General features: G+C 41.2%; 2 protein-coding genes across 2 annotated transcripts in view; one reads left to right on the top strand and one right to left on the bottom strand.

Moving 5' to 3' along the window:
• The window catches only part of col4a5 (collagen, type IV, alpha 5 (Alport syndrome)), a 64,799-nt gene extending 50,114 nt beyond the window's left edge, over window positions 1-14,685 (top strand). Inside the window, 15 exon segments of the mRNA XM_071522773.1 lie at window positions 219-345; window positions 480-659; window positions 1,009-1,059; window positions 1,515-1,700; window positions 5,980-5,988; window positions 8,000-8,133; window positions 8,928-9,000; window positions 9,121-9,192; window positions 9,953-10,081; window positions 10,368-10,466; window positions 11,025-11,237; window positions 11,490-11,667; window positions 11,935-12,049; window positions 12,277-12,449; window positions 13,131-14,685. Coding sequence (XP_071378874.1) covers window positions 219-345; window positions 480-659; window positions 1,009-1,059; window positions 1,515-1,700; window positions 5,980-5,988; window positions 8,000-8,133; window positions 8,928-9,000; window positions 9,121-9,192; window positions 9,953-10,081; window positions 10,368-10,466; window positions 11,025-11,237; window positions 11,490-11,667; window positions 11,935-12,049; window positions 12,277-12,449; window positions 13,131-13,212 — 1,821 coding nt within the window. The 3' untranslated portion in view covers window positions 13,213-14,685.
• A 5,214-nt stretch (window positions 14,686-19,899) lies between these two features.
• The window catches only part of LOC139646969 (insulin receptor substrate 2-B), a 34,370-nt gene continuing 33,325 nt past the window's right edge, over window positions 19,900-20,944 (bottom strand). Inside the window, exon 3 of the mRNA XM_071522774.1 lies at window positions 19,900-19,916. Coding sequence (XP_071378875.1) covers window positions 19,900-19,916 — 17 coding nt within the window. The remainder of the gene's footprint in view (window positions 19,917-20,944) is intronic.

A 20,944-nucleotide genomic window follows, 5' to 3' on the forward strand; every position in this document is an offset into this window, starting at 1 on the left:
CTATGATTATTATTAGGTATTTCCATTTTTGTTGCCTGGTTCTCATGTATTTAGCCATTATTTACATACAGCCAATTCTCCAGTAAACCTCTATGATGGTGCTAGAAGTGGCTGCTGGGAGATTTGTGATGAAACGGCAAAGCCTCTATACAAAACTTCCTAACACCCCTCCTTCCCCCTTCTCTCTCTCTCTCTCTCTCTCTCTCTCTCTCTCCCAGGGTGAGGCGGGCCAGCCAGGTTTCCCAGGAGGTCCAGGACAGAAGGGAACTCCAGGAGGACCCGGACTCCCAGGTTTACCCGGAGGACCCGGTTCCAAGGGTGACCCCGGCCTCCCAGGATTCCAAGGTAGCTCTGTCTGACTGCAGCGAAGACCTGGAGAAAACAGCTGAACCAGTGTGACCAGAGTTTGGTGACTGACGGTTTATCTCCTTCTTCTTCTTCTTCTTCTTCTTTGTCTTCTCTGTCTGTTGCTCTGTCAGGTGCTCCCGGTATCCCTGGACCCAAGGGTGTGGACGGCGGTCCCGGAGCCCCAGGGCTCAGCGGAGCTCCCGGTCGACCAGGAGAGTCCGGCCGTCCCGGAGGGCCGGGGCTGCCAGGAGACAAGGGTCAGGCGGGACGCGACGGGATCCCCGGACCGGCTGGAATCAAAGGAGAGCCAGGTGAGTGTGGCTGGTCATCCTGCCCGGGGGAATGTGTGTTAGATTCAGAAGTGGAAATAAAAATTTGGTGGATGTTTTTGTAAAACACAACATAATTCATATCAGATTTTTATCAGATTTTATCAGATTTTTATCAGATATTATCAGATTTTTATCAGATTTTATCAGATTTTGTCAGATTTTTATCAGATTTTTATCAGATATTATCAGATTTTTATATCATACAAAACATGCTTTACCAATGTACAGAAGCTTTATCGATTACTGCTACATATACTGAAATGTATGTTGTAAGTCTGTCTGTCTAATTAAAAAAAACAACAACATTTTCCTGTGATTTCTACTCCAGGTCAGCCTGGTTTCGGTGGTACCGGTGCCCCTGGTCTTCCAGGTTTGCCAGGTCAGTTACCAACCTCTACACACACACACACACACACACACACACACACACACACACACACACACGCACGCACACACACACACACACACACACGCACACACGCACACACAGCTCATCAGCCATCATCGCTCAATCCTATTAAAGTTCCGATGCGATGGACAACATCTGTGTTTTTCAAGCTTGAATTAGCTAGATATCATCAGTCATAGTCATCAGGAGTGAAGAGTTAATTTTCAAAACGCTATATATCCATTTTGGAGAAAAAATGATTACCTGAGGCTCATCATTAGATAAAATTGAAAGGATCCAGTCGTTCAAAAATAACCTTAATTTCATACTATCTTTTTGTCACTTTTTTCTAATGCTAGACGTGTTATTTTTGGTTATTTTAACTGCTTTGTTTTGTTTTGTTTAATTATGATTTTCTCATAACTTATCCCTCATATCCCGTCAAGGTTCTAAGGGAGACCCAGGTCTTCCCGGCTCGCCTGGCAGTCCTGGTTTCCCAGGTTCGAAGGGAGAGGCTGGCTTCCCCGGCCTCCCCGGCCCGTCAGGCAGCATAGGAAACCCCGGCCCCCCCGGAGTGGCTCTCCAGGGCCCCAAAGGAGGCCAAGGACCCCCAGGACCGCCTGGAAGAGGAGGTAGGGGACTCAGATATAGAGGCATCATCATCACTCCGTATCCTGCTTCAAGTTGCTGCCTGGTTTTCTGATGGATTCAGTCAGACCTATGTAGGTCAAATAGTAGTATAAAATAATTCTTAGCGTTTGTTTTACTCTACCTAGTCTGACAGATGGGTGGGGTTTATCACATAAGACATTCCAGTTAATGTGAGAAAAAGGCAGATAAAGTATTTAACTAAACCCCAAACCCAAATCTGTGTAAAGCCTGACATTTAATGGTAAAAAGCATACTACTGAACTGGCCTTCTGCTATTGGCTGCTCTTTGGTGCCAGGTGATGTCACCACCTGTTATACTCTGTAGAAGGTGACATCGCCTGGCACCAAAAATCAGCCAATAGCAGATGGCCACTTCAGTAGCATGATTTTTACCATTAGCTGTCAAGTTTTACACAGATTTTGATTTGGGGTTTAGTGACTCTTTAAAGTTTGTTCTGAAAGCTTCCCTGACATCATCTAAATGGTCCTAATGCAATAAACTCCACCCATCCGGTACTCCAAGTAGCTTAAAACAAACAAGAATCTGTAGAATTTATTCATTTTTGCCACTTTAAATTTGCAAATGCTATATTCCCCTAGGTTTACTTTCTAATTAAATGGAGTGCACAGAGTTTTGAAGCTATAGAACAAAAACTGGAGTTGTAGTCTAGACGGTATTGATGACTGATTGTGAATCGAGTTCAATCAGTTCACAATATCTCTCATCCTCTCAAAATCTTAAAAGAGAAATAGAAGAAAAGATAGAAAAAATAGAAGAGAAAAACCAGACAGCAAACGGCAGCGTACCGACTGCACTTCACATGTGAATGCTTCCATCTCAGCATTGATTGATTTGCATGGGACGTTGTTGCACTGGTGTGTGAGCCATGTCACTGAGCACCGACACACACACCGTCCAATCATTGTCAAGTACACTGAGCACGCCAGCCGGGACGCAAAAGATCGTGTCACCTCACCAGGAAATGCCGGGGTGCTCCTCACGCACCAATCACTGTTTCTCACCGGGGGGGGGGGGGTTCTGACCACGCCCCCCCCCCCCCAAAAAAAAGCATGGGTTCCTCGCACTCTGTTGTCTGTGTCATTATCCTTGTTTTTGTTTTTTTGTCCCTTTCACCCACCCATCCACCCGTCCTCGTGTCTCCTCACCCCCTTTGCCCTCCTCTCCTGGTCCCATATCGGGGGGAGGTTAATCTGTCCATCTCTCCACAGCACTGCAGTGTGTGTTTGTCCTCTCCTGTGGCCAGTGAAGCGAGTGTGTGTCCTGTGTTTTGTGGTCTCGTAGGATCATTTTCAGGCAACGTCGGTGTGAAACAGTCGAGCCAGAGATGAACCCCAAAAGTCTCAACTGGGTTTTAAAGGAGGTTCAAGATCAATTAATACCAGATTAAATCAGTTTTTGATCGAGAAGCACCAAGCACTACTACTTATGTTAACTGATGACTTTTATTTAAAAAATAAAAGTTCCTCTCAAAACAAAGTTACAAAGTGTTTTAGAGTCAATAAATGTTTCACAGAATCATCAAGAGAGGACAAAAGATAGCAGAAATCGCACAAAATATGTTTTTTTTATTATTATTTATTTTATTATACTAATTTTCAGTATCTTAAACTATTTTAAGTCGTTGGTTTTTACCCTACTGTTGTCCTACCTTTTATTTATCAGGTAATTTTATTATTGTCTTCTTTTAATTGTAAAGCTCTTTGTAACTGTGTTTTGAAAAGTAGCTCTATAAATAAAGTTTATTATTATTATTATTATAAAATGTACACACAAAAAGCAATTAAACACCTGAATAAAAATTTGAGTACAGCAGAAGGAGAGTGAGAGGGGTCAAGAATAAAAGAGAAGATACCTAGCTCATAAAATAACGAATAAAACATAAAAAAGGAACAAAACAGGACATTATGATACTGATTTGTCACATTTTGCTGAATATACCCTATTGCCACCACACACAACAATGAACCCACAGTCTAGTTGAGAGTGCTGTGTTGTTTGTCTCTGGCTCTGCTGTCCTGAGTCTGTTACATGTCCCACCAATCATTCATCTGCATGGGCACTGTCTGTCCCAACACACACACACACACACACACACACACGCCCGGAGAACCAAGCCTAGCACAGTGCTGGAACAAGTGGACTACAGTGACAGAACACCTCAAGTCTGATGAAACTGGTTGAAACTAATAGGACTACTTCTTCTTGGCCAATTAACTGACTATAGGCCCTTTTCACATCGTCATGGTAACACTAGTGAAGTACAAAGACTTGCTGACCTGTTTTCATTATTGACTCCTGGATCTAAACTAGAGAAAGGCTACAGGTTTTAGCTTCAGTTTCTCCTCGTCCACTGTCACCTCTCGGGAGTCATCACCTCATTTGCATAATGTTACTACATTATGCATCTAGTGCTAGTACTGTTACAGTTTTGTTGTTTTTGTTGTCTTTGTTGGATTGGTTTGTCAATAAGTCGCAAAAAAGAAAGTTGTAATGCAACGGTTTCTCAACATGGAACTGTTACCATGACGACGTGAAAAGGGCCTGTTCGGTTGTTATTTAGCAATACGCTAGCCCCGAAGGGACGCTAGATGCCGTTGATTTATACGTGCCATTCCCATCAGCGTCCAAAAGACCTCTATACAAAATGACCTACCAAGCACTTTCACCCTTCCTCCTAGGTCTCAGTATCCTGTACACGTTACTGTCAAAGTTCCAATAAAGTCTTTAGTTTTCCCAAAAATGCAGCTTTTAGGAGCTGGGAGCTAAAGCTAATGCTAATTCTAATTCTACACTGCTGCATGCACAGTTTACCTAGCCCTTCAGAATAAAAGTCCTTCGACAATATACCAAAACCGGTGAGAGAGAAGAAGTGCACACGATACTTTGCGATTTAAGAAACGAGCAAAATCTAAACTTTACTGTCATTCAAAACTCGCTTCTTACCCCGCAAAGTATTGTGCACACGCCTCTCACAGGTTTTGGTATATGACTTTTTTTGGTATAGGACTTTTATCGTATTATTTTATTTTATTTTGTTATATGTGAACACTGACCACAGACCAGCACTGTGCGAGGCTAGAAAAATGCACTGTTTTTTTGGGGGGGGACGGGGGTATAACAAAATGATGCTATGACATTTTACTCCCTGTTTCCCGTGGCTTGGCCCCACCCACTGCGGTGCGGCCCCGCCCCCCCTTCGCGTGATGACTCGTGCGTCCGGCACTCCGCAGGTCCCCCAGGTCAGATGAACGGCGCGCAGGTTCCTACTGCACGCTCCTTCCAGCTGCTCTCGTAGAGTCCACTTCCCACTGACTTTAACCTTTAACTCCTCTTGGCTCGAGGTCTTCGTGTGTGATTCCACTGTGAACAAACTTCACCTCACAAGTGTTGGGAAATCACTGCGTTTTCTGCCTGTACTTTCTGACCCTGCATCTCTCCCTAACCGCTATCCTTTCTCACTTTTCATGCACACTGATGGTAGTGTAATGCACCTGTAAAAAGTAAGCACTTCTTAAGATTTTTTAATATTAATGAAAAATAACACACTTGAAATTCTGAGACTGACAGTAGTTAACTGGCACAATCAGCATGTTGGTAATATCACATCTAGGTCAAATATTATTTTAAATTCACAATGTGTTATGCATTTAGTGTAAAACAGTTTGGACACAAATAACACACCATATAACTAACTCACCAGAAACATGAATTGACTTTAGTATTTGTCACATAATTCTAATTCTGTTGAATTTACTGAAATGTAATTGGTTGTACTTTTTGGTACAAATTGTTTTTAGAGCATATTATAATTTAAACATAGCAATTACTTAATGCTTTAATATAACTTACGTACTTGAGCTTAATATTTAATTTTTACAAGATTAATGGTATCATAGCAGCACAGCTGAATTTGTATTTGAATTTATATAGAATAAATCAGCATAATGCCATTTGGTGGATGCTTTTATCCGCCTTACATTCCTGTGAGTGGATACATTTTAAACATGGGTTTAATCTACAAATTAAAATAAACTACAAACAAATTACACTTTGGAATGGAAGTTTTGAAGTTAAATATCAGTTCAATCAACTACCTCCTTGCTAATTAAGACCAAAGTCTTGGTTTAGCCTGACTGTGTTGCTGTGCCAACTCTCGCTTCTGTCTAAACCTCTTCTCCTTTTTTGCCCCGTGCCGTCAACCCCGGCCCCGCTATACCCGGGAATTCTGGGAACCCTAGGTCCTGCAGGTTAGACCCCAGTGGTTTGATGGTTTTGATGTGTTGCCTTGTGTTGTGATACATGCTCTTCGGTGGGATTTGTGGGGAATTTTGGGAGAAAGTGAATGGTGACGTTTAACTGTGTTTAAATGTGTCTCATGCAGGGTTGGGGTCAGTTCAGTTCAAACATGAGTTCAAAATGTGGATTGAGACTGGAATTCACACTCAGGATGACTTCTTCATTCTGAATTATGTCTTGATAGTTTGGATGTAAGAACCTTTTTATGGCTAAAGACTTTGAGTTGTTGAATTTCAGAGACAATCCACTTCCTGAATTGACTGAATTGAAAATGAATTCATCCCAACCCTGGTCTCTTGATTTCAGTAATGGGTCGTAATGTTTAATGTTGTAGTATTTTGCTTTAAATGATGAGCAACATGAAATGGGGAGAGTGTGAGAATGAATGGGAATGTTAACAAGGTTCAGGTTAATGGGAAGCCTAGTCCAACCTAATGATTCTCTTCTGACCCTCTCTTTACCCCACAGGACAGGTCGGGCATCTCAGTCAGGACTGCAGAGTCACAACACCTCAAAACATAAAACACACCTGAACACTCACATAACCCAACTGTGTTGTATCACCTCTACAGTATATGAAGGGTTCCATTCCAAAATGTTATCTACCTACAGTATTTAGGGGTTTTAGTTATACAAACATTTCTCAGAGGCAGAGCTGCTCTGGAGGCAGACATAATCTCATTGGTTGAGTTAAACCTCAGTGGGCGGAGCCAAAGAACCACCGCTTTGCAGTGCGCAAGTTAGCTAACTGACAAACTCGAATGGCAAAGAACTCTGGTCAAAATATAAATGGCAATGACCTTTTTCAATAATTTATGAAGACCATGGTATTCATGATGTTGAAGGTCAGCAGCTAGCTAACTAGCTTACCTAGCTAGCTATAGCCTAGCATGGCTAGTTTGAACTTGAAGGTCAGCTAGGCTAACTAGCTGACCTAGATAACTTAGTATGGATAGATTGTATTTTTTCAGTTAGCAGCTGAGCGCTAGGCTTCATAATATTAGCTTCCTCCTCTCTTAACCTCTTGTCTTTTTCACTGAGCTTCAGTCTAATGTTACTTAGCCAGAAAAATTGTGGTTCTCTGGCTCCGCCCACTGAGGTTTAACTCAACCAATGAGATTATTTTTGCCTCTGAGAAATGTTTGTATAACTAAAACTCCAATCTGCAAAAGTTACTTGATGTTCATTGTTCAATGTTTAAAAATATATCTACATTATTACATCCTCTAAAATGTAACTTTTTTGTAAATATAGGGCTCAAGATGGCAAGTAAGGTAAATTATATTAGTTAGTATATTAGTGCCAGTGGTGGATGTCTCATTTGGGAATGAAACCCTTCACTTCTTAGTCTGATTCCTGGTCACAAAGGTTCATTTCCAAGTGTGAATATGTTTATGAAAAGATGGATTCTGCTAGCTTACTGCTGTAGATCTCTAAATTCACATTAAATTAACATACTTATCTATGAGGTATTGTGTTGTGACGTGTATAATATTATTTTTTACATGGTATAGTGAAGAGATTCCTTTTGTGCTTTTGAGTGCAAGTGATTTGTACAGGAAGGAGAAATATAAATTCAGAGGATGGCCTGCTGTTGTATTTGTTTATACCACCGGTCTGTTCTCTGACTGCATTGTAACAAGCAGGGCAGGGGTCAATACACTTTCCATTCATTCAGTTCAAAACATAAAGTGAAGATACTATTCACTCAATAATGTAAGAGTGTTAATTTTAACTAACTTCTTAATAGACTTGATTTGAGAATTTTTTTGACAGAAAAATATTTACAATTTACAGGAAATCCACTTCTTGAACTGACTCAACTGGACTCAAATTGACCTCAGCCCTGTTAGGAAGACGGAAAAGAACAAAATGAATGAAAAGTTGTACGTAGAACCCTATGGAGGTTCTATTATTTCTCTGCCATACCTGACCTTTGACCTTTGCGGTGTGCGTGTGAAGGTCCGCAAGGCCCAGAGGGTCCCCGCGGGCCCCCAGGCAGCGGTGGCATCAAGGGAGAAAAGGGTATTCCTGGCGCTCCCGGCCAGCCTGGCTTCCCCGGACAGAAGGGAGATGGTGGCAGTCCTGGATTCCCGGTAAGAGCGAACTGAGAAGTATCTTGACTGGATCGAGCACAAAAACGGCAAACTTGTGCCCTAAATTTGTTTGGTATAGATTAAATCACATATCTTGAAGTGATCAAGCGCCACAAAAAGGCTGATTTGTCCCAGATAAACTTTAAAAATTGCTCTGAGAAATAGTAAACTCTTAGAAAAAAAAGCTATGCCAAGAAGGTTTACCTTAAATTTGTTTGGTATGGTCATCCTGAGGCTAAATTGAAAAAAAATTTTGCATTCACCTTCTAGTCGATCAAACTTAAGCTTGTTGCGTTGAATCAAAAGGTAATAGTGTCAAAATTCAGAAAGACGTTGACACCCAAGAAACTGGGAAAAAGTGAAAAAAATGCATACTTTTTAATCTGTAAAAAAGAGAAAAAAAAGGAAAAGTGTTTCCACCGCCACTTTCTGTAATTTGAAAAACTCTCAGATTGGTGTGTTCCAAAATTTTAAGTCTCTAAGAAGACCCCCATTCTAAATATAGTCAATACTGTTTAACAGGCTAAATTAGCATAAAGGATTTGTTGAACTGATGAAGCCCCAAAGTGTCTCCATTGTCCCAGATGAATTTTCAAAAAAAGAAAAAGACTTTAAAGCAGCTAAGAAAACCTAAAAGAAGGATTTTTTAACCTTAAATTTCTTGGGACAAACAAGTTCAACTCAAAGATATCTTGTGTGTGTATCATTGTGTGGGCCACACCGCTTTCAGCATTTGATTGTCAGGTGTGATGTAACTCTCCTGACCTCTGACCTGTCCTGTGTCATGTGACCAGGGTCCCTCCGGTCTTCCTGGCGCTTCTGGTCTGAAGGGAGACATCGGTCTGCCCGGCGTTCCCGGATTCCCCGGTTAGTCCAGAATGATGACGCTTCCCAATTATATTTCCCATCCAAAAAGGTCTTGTGATTGATAAGCTTGGACACAAACACACAGGGCACAAAGCTGATGGTGTCTGTTTTTTTTGTCAGGACCCAAGGGAGACTCAGGACTTCCCGGTGCCTCCGGACTTCCTGGTGACCCCGGAGATATCGGACCTGCTGGTGAGTGAATACAGTTTACATTTACATTTTAGGTATAAAGCCGAAGCTGTTAGAGTAAATTTAAATTCTCAAGTCAATAATATCACGACCTGTTGGTGAGCTCTGTTGGTATTTTTAAGAAAAAGTTAAAAACATTTGTCTTTTTAATCTGGCTTTTAATTAAAGTTATTCTATGTACATAGGATTTAATGTTCATGTTCATATATTATATTTTTCTCATTCTTTTAGTCTTAATAATCTGTTTTATCCTGTTTTACTCTTTTATTTTACATCAGCTATTTTGCTGCTTGTAAAGTATTTATGTTTAACTCTTGAGCTACTTATGATCATGAGATCCAAACACTACAACATGTATATCACAAACACACACATTACTATTTCCTACAAAAATGTTGCTGAAAATTCTGTGACACTGAAATTCCTCATTGAAATCAATACAAACTATTGAAATTCTCCATTGAAATCAATACAAACCATTGAATTTCTCCATTGAAATATAAACATCTACGTATTCAATTACAGGGAAAACACTAACACATAAACATACACATCTACCAAATACATGTCAAACTGATGTATTGAGAAACTGATTCCTATGCCTATGTGTTTTATTATACTGTATGATGCCTATGTGTTTTTATGTCTTATGTCTGTTATGTGTTTTTATATCCCCCGGGTGGCCAAAGGCAAATCTGTACGTGTGGATAATAAAGTTTCTAATCTAATCTAATGTAATCCCTCTGTAACCTCTGACCTCCAGGCCTTCCAGGAAACCCCGGTGTGGCTGCAGCACCCATCGTGGTGAAGGGAGAGCGAGGGCCCTCCGGTCCTCAGGGCCTGCCCGGTGTCAGGGGACCACCAGGTTCCCCAGGCCTGGAGGGACTCTCAGGTGGGTGCTGTTGAACTCTGGGATGGGACCTGAAGTACAGCAGGTCACGAGACAGTTTCTGGTTGATCAACACATGGCAATAGACCTGAAGAGAGTTTTTTATGAGCCTGAGTCAAAAGATTATCATCCAACAAGTGTGGATCCTGTTAGCATGTATATAGCATTACTCTGTGATGGTTGGTTCATTTCTAATAAGAGAGTCATTACTGCTGCATCAGTCCTTTGCAGATGCATTGCATTAGAATGAAGGTGAAGTCTCTAAACTCTCCTCTCCGCCTGTTCTCAGGTCAGCCTGGTAACCCAGGAGATGCCGGTCTGGAGGGGCCTCCCGGCTTCAGCGGAGCATCCGGCAGGAAAGGAGATTCTGGACCGGCCGGACAGCCTGGTGAGCGAAGACCAGAACCATGAACTGACACCATTCAATTCACAATTACCTAATTTCCGGTTTAAGAGCGGTCTCTCTGACCACCCAGCGTCTTTCCATTCCTGATACAGGCCTGGAATTAAGTCATTTATAAGGCAAGGCCACTTTGGCCTTTGATAAATACAAATTTATTGTGGCATCGCAGCCAAAATGTAAAGCACCAAGGCCAAAACCAGTGGTTATTAAAATCCTTTTTTCAGTCCTTTTTCCTCAACAAAATAAATGTCCAAATAGAAGCATGAAGTGCTGCAGTGTGATACAGCTCATATGTCAGATGGCTCAGACTGCAAAGTTAGTTACATGTCCAGTAACACACGATAACGTAAGTGTAACCCAGGTTATTTTCTGTAGCTACAAATTACAGATGTCCCCTAAACGCCTCACATGCAGACTATCGGTAGCTGTACATTTAAACTTACACTAGTTCTGCTCCAGCACTCATAGCTCTCTCCTTCTTTTCGCGAACCTTCTCGCTAATCCCGCAGTTGTATAGTAACTCTGTCCGTCTCCTGATCCCAGGTCAGCGTGGCTACCCCGGTCCCCCGGGCTCGGACGGTCTGCAGGGTCCCCCCGGTCCTCCGGGATCCGCCTCGACGGCCCACGGCTTCCTCATCACCCGGCACAGCCAGGGCCAGGACGTCCCCTTCTGCCCCGAGGGGACCAACCTCATCTACGACGGATACTCCCTGCTGTACGTGCAGGGCAACGAGCGGGCGCACGGACAGGACCTCGGTACGGAGCGTTCATTTTTTTTATTTAACCTGTGTAGTGACAAACATAAAACACTGAAATTTAAAACATGAAATTCTGACTCACTCTACTGAAATCTGAAATCTCTCTCCGTCTCCTCCTTTTGCGATATCAGTTCTCTCCAATTTTATGTGAATTCACGTCTTTCGCTCCCTCTGTAAATCACTTCACCGCAAACCCGTTTCTGTTGAAAGCTCTTTATAAACCCGACTCCTCCCCCTCCCTCCTCCCAAGGCACGGCCGGCAGCTGTCTGCGCCGGTTCAGCACCATGCCCTTCATGTTCTGCAACATCAACAACGTCTGCAACTTCGCCTCCCGCAACGACTACTCCTACTGGCTGTCCACGCCCGAGCCCATGCCCATGTCCATGGCCCCCATCACCGGAGAGGGCATCAAGCCCTTCATCAGCAGGTAGGGGACGGAGGGACGGAGGGAGGGATAGAGGGATTTCATAGAGGGAGGGAGGGCTTGTGTCAAACCTTTCCTTAAAGAGTAACTTAACACCAAACCCAAATCTGTGTAAAGCCTGACATCTAATGGTAAAAAGAATGCTACTGAAATTGGCATCTGACATCAAATTCAATACAACTTGGAAATAGGCAGATGTCTAATATTCTATTTTAAATGTCTCTCTCTCTCTCTCTCTCTCTCTCTCCGTGTGTGTGTGTGTGTGTCTAGGTGCTCAGTGTGTGAAGCCCCAGCCATGGTGATTGCGATCCACAGTCAGACCATCCAGATCCCCAACTGCCCGGCTTACTGGGAAGCTCTGTGGATAGGATACTCCTTCATGATGGTACAACATTGCACACACACACACACACACACACACGCACACACACACACAATGCATCTACTACTGTATACTATGTGAAATACATCTGAAAAATCGATTGTGTTTCTAAACTTCATCACTGATCCATCTGATTGATTTAGTGTTTAGATAACGTCAGCTTGTTAGCTAGCTAACCGTAGTATCTCATCCTCTTCCTCCTCCTCCTCCTCCTCCCCCCTCCTCCACAGCACACCAGTGCGGGGGCGGAGGGCTCCGGCCAGGCCCTGGCGTCGCCCGGCTCCTGCCTGGAGGAGTTCCGCAGCGCTCCCTTCATCGAGTGCCACGGCAGAGGGACGTGCAACTACTACGGCAACTCCTACAGCTTCTGGCTGGCCACCGTAGACCCCAACGAGATGTTCAGGTACGGACGCGTGTGGCGGAAAAGGTCACAGGTCGGACCCCCCGCAAACAGCCATGTGCCCTGAACCCCCAACCTGCTTACTCATCTTAAAGGGGAACGCCACCCATTTTAACAATTCACATTATGTTATTCCTGTGGCCCAGGACAGTCCAGTCAATACTTCTCTTTCACTGGGATGTAAAATCTGACTTTGTTGACCCGTAAGATCTTTGTGTGAGTTCTTGCACCCAACTGAGGTTTAAATTCTGGTTTATAGCTGTTCGTTTTTAGTGGGACAACTCAATTTAGCATCTTATGGCTCCACAAAGTCAGCGTCCCGTTCACTGTCTCTGGAGCGGCCCCCCGATTTTACATCCCGGTCACAAATTCAAGGGTTCTCTCTCTGATTTCTGACTTTAGGAAAAGAGTGGTGCAAGTTCTCAAACACTGACTGAACTGTCCTGGGGCACAGAAATAACACATGTGAATTCTTAAAATGGGTGGCGTTCCCCTTTAAGTTGCTCCATGCTAAATTCCTAAATCTTCTCTTTTTTTTCATATATATATATCTCAGAATGTTTCTCTTTTTTTCATATATTTATCTCAGAACGGTTTTCTTTTCATCTCTTTTTTTCATATATGTATCTCAGAACTCTCCCCGCCCCGCCTTAACCTTTGACCTTTGCCCCTCGGCCCTCACAGGAAGCCCCAGTCGGAGACTCTGAAGGCGGGAAACCTACGGACGCGCGTCAGCCGTTGCGTGGTCTGCATGAAGAAGACGTAACAGCGCACGGCAACCAGCAGAACTACCGTTGCCGGGGACGCCCAACCGACAACACGAGATGATTGGATGATGAGGTGACGAGGAGGGGGCGGCGGTAGTCGCGGTGACGGATAGGCCGTCGTCGTGGCGACGAGGTGGAATTCCAATGGTGCATTGTCTTCCGGAAAATACAAAAAAAAAAAACTACAACTAAAACAATGGTGCTACTGTGCAACACAGCAAAAAAAAAAAAAGAAAAAAACTGACATAAATAAATCTTATATTTAGTCTTTATTTTTCTTAAAAGAAGTACCTCAAAATGAAAGCAGAAAAATATCCACAAAAATGGTGCCATGACGGATGTGTGACAACAAAAGTGCATTTTTCATTCTTCTCTCTTCTCTCCCAGAAGAGAATCGTTTCCTTCTCCTTTCTCTCTCTCTTTTAAAAAAAAAAAATCACTTTTGACGTAGGTGCGAAAAACATGTGGTACATACATTTCTAGAGAGAAGTGCTCCATATTTTTTATTTTTTTTTGTTTTATTGAGGAGTGGATGGTCTCCACGGTTACCAAATCGGCACTTTGACTTCGGAACATCCAAGATAAGAGATGCACTGACGATGAGCTTTCCTTAGTGAGACTGACTGCCTTTTTTTTTTTTTTTTTTTTACTAGCTTTCCATTCACAAACTCTACTTTTCTCTCTCTCTCTCTCCGTCATTTTTCTGTTGTGTTACGTTTCATTTGGTGGTACTAACCCTGCTGTAGCCCAGCCTGCTAACGATAGGCCTACGTCTTCTTTCTCTTTTTTTTTGTAAGTAATAAAATGTGTATATTGTGTAAAACACCTTTTTTTTTTTTTTTTAGTGTATTAGGTCATGAATCGGTACCAGCTATTTGTTATGAGAAAATCTTCCAGGTTCTTTTTAGCTCCTCGCTCACTCACTCACACACTCACGCGTGCACACACACACACACACACACTCAAACACACACACACTCATATCATTCACCTCATCGCTCACTGACACACATCGACTCAGATATTGTACAAAGTAAGGCTTTTATGAATGAAACAGTATTTTTATATATAATAAATATATATTTGAAAAAAGAGGAAAAAAGGTATATAAACTTTATTCGGCTGCGGGGAGATTGTTCACTATTTTCAACCAGAAAAAAAAAAAACAGGTCATGCATTTCACCGAAAATAAAGCTAACTACTGAGCACAGACAGAGCCATTTTTCCCTGAGACATAACAGTCTTGTATGATATTAACAATGCCAATCGCTTAAACCTTTTGTATTCAATTTGTAGTAATAATAATCAATGTCGAACTCAATTAAAGGGGAATCTGCTTTTAGGTAGGCTATTGATTGGGGAATGTTACGGATATTCATGCGAGAAAGGATTTGAATTAATTGTGTTCCCGATATTTTTTTAAATAAAACATGTTATGGGTGCTGGGCTTCGGTCGTGGTTTTTTTTGGAGGAGGGGGGAGGGGGGGGGGGAGGGGGGGGGGGCTCTGTTTTCAGTCTGCACCCCCAGATCCTGGTTTCAAATCCACTTTTTCGCCGACATGAATTCGCGTCTGACACCGGATCAAAGTGTTCACACTCGACCCTGTTGAATCCGAAGCAGGTTTCAGTGTCTACACTGCGCTTAAATCAGGTGAGACAGTTCCTGATGCTCCACTCCGATCAGGTGTATAGATTCCTGATGTACTGTAAGTCTACAAGAGCTGTTGGGAGGGGGGGAGGGGTCGGGTGGGGGGGGGGGGGGGGTTCCTGTGATTTTTTTTTTTTTTTTTTTTTTTTTTTCAAAAACTGCTTTTATGAATTCTAATTTTGTCAACCTGGGGTGCGATACAAACGTGTATTAATTTTCAAAAATTCTGTTTTTATTTTATTTTATTTTTTTTTTGTTTTTTTTTGTTTTTTTTTGTTTTCATGTCATGTTATCCAGAAGTTGTTATAAACTTTTAAGACTGAAATAAACACTATGTCCAAAGTGTTGTCCTGTGGAAATGTACATCTACTGCCATGACAGAGAGTAGCCTACAGTAGAATAGAGTAAAATAGACTACAGTAGAGTTGACTAGACTGGATTTTTAGGAGCAGTTTGCTTGACAACTAGCAGTCGATAAATGCATACATAAAGCATACAGCAATATATGCATTACAGTATATACAACACTGACTTAGACAAATGCAAATAAACAAGGGGACAGCCCAACATTAATACATAAACAAGTGACTTATTCAAGGTCCGATGTGTCCATTAGGAAAAACAAAATACTGTTTCACGTCATTTTCAGCCCCACTTGGTCTCAGATCGAAAGGAGCTGAGATTTACATGATATTTTACTGGCAAGAATCCTGCTGGACATAAAGCAGGGTTCATTTTATATTGTTTCAATGTTGATTTGCTGTTAAATCCTTTTATGGTCTAATGGTTAAATCAGTGATTGAATAACACTGATTGAAATAACATGGAACACTGAGGGTGGATTAACATTAAGCGGTATCTCACGGTACAAAAGTTACTTTCAGGTACATATTTCAGGTATAAAGGTGCCATACAGGCAAGAAAAAAGTCCAGGACATTGTCAGGTTTGTATAGACCAGTGGTTCTCAACGTGGGGTCCGGGGACCACCAGGGGTCCTTGAGGGGGTTCCAGGGGGTCCCCAGCAAATTGGTGAATTGTTAAACTTCAGCATTATTTCATTTACAAGTTAACACAGTTCGAGAATGAAGAAGAATGACTGTTTTTGATCATAGTTTCTCTGTTATCTCTCTACTGAATTCTGGACAAAATCTATCTAACAATAAAAAATATTCTCAGATTTGGGTCCAAGAGACAAAATCTCATCAAATGGGGGGTCCGTGGCCCTAATGTGGACTAAATTAGGGGTCCTTGATGTGGAAAAAAGGTTGAGAATCACTGGTATAGACTACAAACACTCATTTTCTCAACACCTGCCATTAAATTGCCTTCTGCTCTCACTTTATAAGTAGGCTGTTTCCAGAAGTAGACTAATCCTCTCATTTTTCCACAAGAATCTTTAATTAGAATCCATTTTAATGGCCGTGACCGGAATGGATAGGTTTCTATTTCGAATACAGAACAAACGCCCCAAGTATTCCGTTACAACCCAAACCAGCTCACTCCTCATTTACAAAACACCTGGGGAAAAACTTTTAATCATATCACTCCGCAGTCAAGAAGCCCGGTCTATTTTTGTCGCTTTCTAATCACATTAACTGGCGACACCTTGTGGTAAAAGAAACATTACTTGGTAAGCGCAGACAAAGACCAACAGAGAGCTTAACAGAGACTAGGGACATGGAATATTTTTTCTAATATTACTTACGGAGAACACGTAACTCTTGCTGGTTAGTGGCTGAACGGCACGTTTGCCATGGTTGCAGTGCTGCCGGACTATTTTTGGCGGAAGCTTGTAGGCTACTTTAGCTTGTGATAACGTCATTTGGCCTCTGTCTTCGTGTCTTGAATCAGACTGTCGGGGATTATTTCTCGATTATGTTAGGCTCGTTATTCTTTCCTAAACTGTTAACTATTAAAAAACCACCGAGATAGTGAAACTGCATTTCGATGAACCCGCCACTAGAGGGAGCGCCGAGCCAATAGCTGCCATCAGCCCTGCAGCTGCTCTGGTTCAACTACACAGTATATACAGCTATACAGCTAATTTAACGACTCAGTTTTTGTTTTCAAAGACATTTAAAAGGAGTTGATGTCTGAAAGGATGCACCTTCTCAGTGTTTCTTGGTGGTACTAAACCAAAAAACATTAAGTACTAACTGTCTAATGTCCAACAGGTCCTCAAAAAAAAAAAAAAATAATAATAATAATAACACCTACTAGCTGTAATGAGGGTCAGTAGGCCAAAACGTTAGCATGTTTGTTTGACATTCCCAAAAATAAATAGTTAAAATAGAGATTTGTCTGTTGCATTACAGCCAAAGAGGAGGCATGTCCACACAAAATATGTCAAAATGCTTATTTCAACTCCCATTAGTTAGACGAGAAACCCTTATTTACAGACAACCTCCATCATCAATACACAATTATTAGCCTAATAATCAAAAACTACACTTATAATGTCAAATACAGTAGCCTATATGTATGATAATTACAATCACAAACAATAGTAGCTCTTGTGGTATTTAATCCTATATACTGTATTATCATCCTAATATTGATTCTGTGCACCTGACTGCAACAGTAGAATCAGTTAAAATTGCTCCAACATTACATATACAAATAATAATTTGTGCAAGGCAAAAAAAGCCTGAGCATCCAGACAGTAGATGTAACAAATATCCTTGTGTTCCAAAAATGTGTGTAATTTGTGCAATTTGGAAAAGAGAAAAGATGAACAAATATATACAATAGCGTACAATGCACAGGTGGTATAAAACAAAAAGGACTAGTAGGACTAATAGTAAAAACCACCCAACATGCATACATTACATAGATTCACATACAACTGACATGAAATGATGGAAAAGTGCTAAATTGAATATGAATACCAGGGAGAAAAGATGTATGTTTTTTTTTTTTCTGCAGCTATTGTCTTGGTTTCTAAACTGTTTGAGGCTGCAGGCTCTTGTCTAATCTACTTCCTGATTGGTATTGGCTAAGCTATGGAGACGGGGATAGGTGTGTGTGTGTGTTTGTGTGTGTGTGCAGGGTTGTTGTCTTAGCTCTCTAAGCTGTAAATTACATTAGAGCCCGCTGCTTCCTGGAATCACACACTGATCTTGTTGAGCGTATTTCCCTGGCTGGCTCCCCACAAGTGGGCTGCACCCACATCACATTATATCACACTCTCAGGTGTGTGTGGATAAACTGTCCCATCACCAAAAAACAAAACAAAAGGATTAGAGTGTTCCCTTCCCACAAAATACACACTGTCCTGCCAAAGTGTCACTTTGAGTGAGTGACACTGAACCCCTACCTGCTGAGGATAAGAGCATCAGCTACATGTAAGAATACACCTACAGCACACACACACACACACACACACACACACACACACACACACACACACACACACACACACACACACACACACACACACACACACACACACACACACACACACACACACACACACACACACACACACACACACACACACTCACTCACTCACTCACTCACTCACTCACTCTTAAGCATGAATGCATATGCAAATACATCAATCAATTCCAATTCAACTGTGGAATTGGAATTTGAAAAAAAAAAAACCTATTCTGGAATTTCTGGATGTTGGATTTAATTTATTGAAATTCTGTGAAATTCTGTTATATATCATCAATACTGAATATCATAAAATGTTAAAGGAACCTTTCAGGTGGTATTTGATGCAGAACATTAAATCATAATCCATACATTATGATTGAATGTATTTGTTTTGTTGAACTGTCTTTTATTTGATTCATAATGTTTTGATTTATATTATATAACAGCTCAGTTCACTTAGGTTCCACACGAATACATTTAGCTTTATTGGAATCCACCAAATTAATTTATAAATATGCAAGATTCAAATGTTACATTACAGACGTTTAATGTGCCTTCAGGACATTTAAGGATACAGAAGAGACTTTCTCCACCACCTGGCTTTACTCCCTGTAACAACACATTATGTAACAACTTGACAAAATGTAATAAATTTTCACTTCATTATGTAATTAACACCCGCAATTTGTAATAATCTGCCACATTTTGTAATACACAGCCTGAACGCAATATGTAATAAATTTCCCCACATTTTGTAATAAATTATTACATATTGCGGTGGTTATTTGTCAGAGTGGCAATTCAAGGTGCTTTACAACGATTAAAAGATTTATAAGAACAATGAATAAATAAATAATGGTGTCGATAAAAACAAGATTTAAAATAAGTTTAACATTTTTTAAAGAAGTCAAATAACTAAAAGCATCCATGAACAGTGTGGTTTTGAGTCCTGATCAGTCAATCAAACAAGTTTTTATTTGTCATTCAGGAACAGTCACAGTGAATTATAATCCCGTCAGCTCTGATTTACATACATTTTGATACACAATACACTGTATTATTACATTTTCATCATAAAAAAAAGTGCAACTCTTGCATTTTGTAATAACCACCGCAATATGTAATAATTTATTACAAAATGCGGGGAAATTTATTACATATTGCGCTCAGGCTGTGTATTACAAAATGTGGCAGATTATTACAAAATGTGTTATTACATAATGAAGTGAAAATTTATTACATTTTGTCGAGTTATTACATAATGTGGTGTTATTACATAATGTGGTGTTATTACATAATGCGCTGTTACACTCCCTCCATCACTGCAGACAGTGAATGATGGAGTTTCAATTCTGATTTGTTCCCTCTCATGTGACTCAGATCTGATGTTTTCTCTTTTTTTTCCCCACTTCTGATCTGTGCCACATGGATATATTGTGCTACAAAATTGGATCTCGAAGCATGCAAACTACGTGCAACTTGTGTTTGAACGCTCAAATCGGAGTTTGTCATCGTTGCCGTGAAAATAAGTAAACCTTATGTCATTTACACAAGACAATCATTATAAATGCCATGGAGGACAACGAGACACAACAATGGAAAGAAAGCGAAAAGGCTGAGTTTCAGTATAAAAACACGTGACATCTTTTGCGATTGTTAGGCCATGAACCTAGCTGCAAAAAGACAAAACAGTTCCAACTTGAGGGTGATACACCGTGCGATCAGATCTGGGTTTCATCCTAGAATCCCCCCAAAAAATGACATATGAGCAACAATTTGTATTTGAGCATAAAGTCCTGCGGTGTGAACGCAGCCGAGGATGGTTTTATTTTGGAGGTTCACATCCACAGACGGTCAAACACACAGTACGTTTGCTTGTTATCATTGGATCCTCCAGAAAACCTGAAGCAGGGACTTCCATCCATCATTAATCTAGCAGATGTTTTGATCTTTGATTTTGCGGGACGTCCCACTGTCTGTGAAATGATCCCTTCAAAACCAAACGTCCTGCCTAGAGATGAAAGGTCTCTAGTAAAGCAAATTAGGAGTTATTATTTGACTTCTCTAAGACCTTTTCCCACAAAATAGTTATGTTTTTGAACATAAAATCAGCTGTGATTGGCTGCATTTCAGGTAGTAAACATTTTTTCCAAACTGGGTATGTGACATTTTGGAATGAATATACATTGATACACTGAGAAAAAAACCTAATGTGCATGGTTCAATATTTCAAAAATGTACCTGATTTTGTCATTTAAAATGTTCCTGTTCTGTAAGCAGGGTTCTCAGTTAGCTAATAACTTCAACTGTAATCCACAGCGAGTTTTACTTCCAAGTCAAAGGTGTCGTTCAGGCAGCCGCCATGTTTTCCGATTGGAAGATATCGTATTTTGGAACGAAAGCCTTGGTCTGCTACCTAAATAGGAGATTTGCTTGGATGTGGCAGGGAAGACAGATGCTGTTGTTGAACCTCGGTGAGGTCAGGCCTCCCACTGAGAGACATGGAAATGAGATGCGGTCAGGTGACACTCTGACGCATCCTCTCTCATTAGGGAAACTATGTGTGTGTGTGTGTGTGTTTGCATATGTGTGTGTGCGTGTGTAAGGAGTCAGCGGGGGGATGCCAGGGATTTTGGATACACTCACTGACAAAGATGTTAATAGCCGCACTAATAGTTGAAAAGCCGCGTACATCGGACCC

This window comes from Centroberyx affinis, unplaced genomic scaffold (genome assembly GCF_046629955.1).
Source record: "Centroberyx affinis isolate AG114_WGS23_722 - 3 ecotype Tasmania unplaced genomic scaffold, CSIRO-AGI_Caff_v1 ptg001026l_1, whole genome shotgun sequence".
Taxonomy (NCBI): Eukaryota; Metazoa; Chordata; class Actinopteri; order Beryciformes; family Berycidae; genus Centroberyx; species Centroberyx affinis.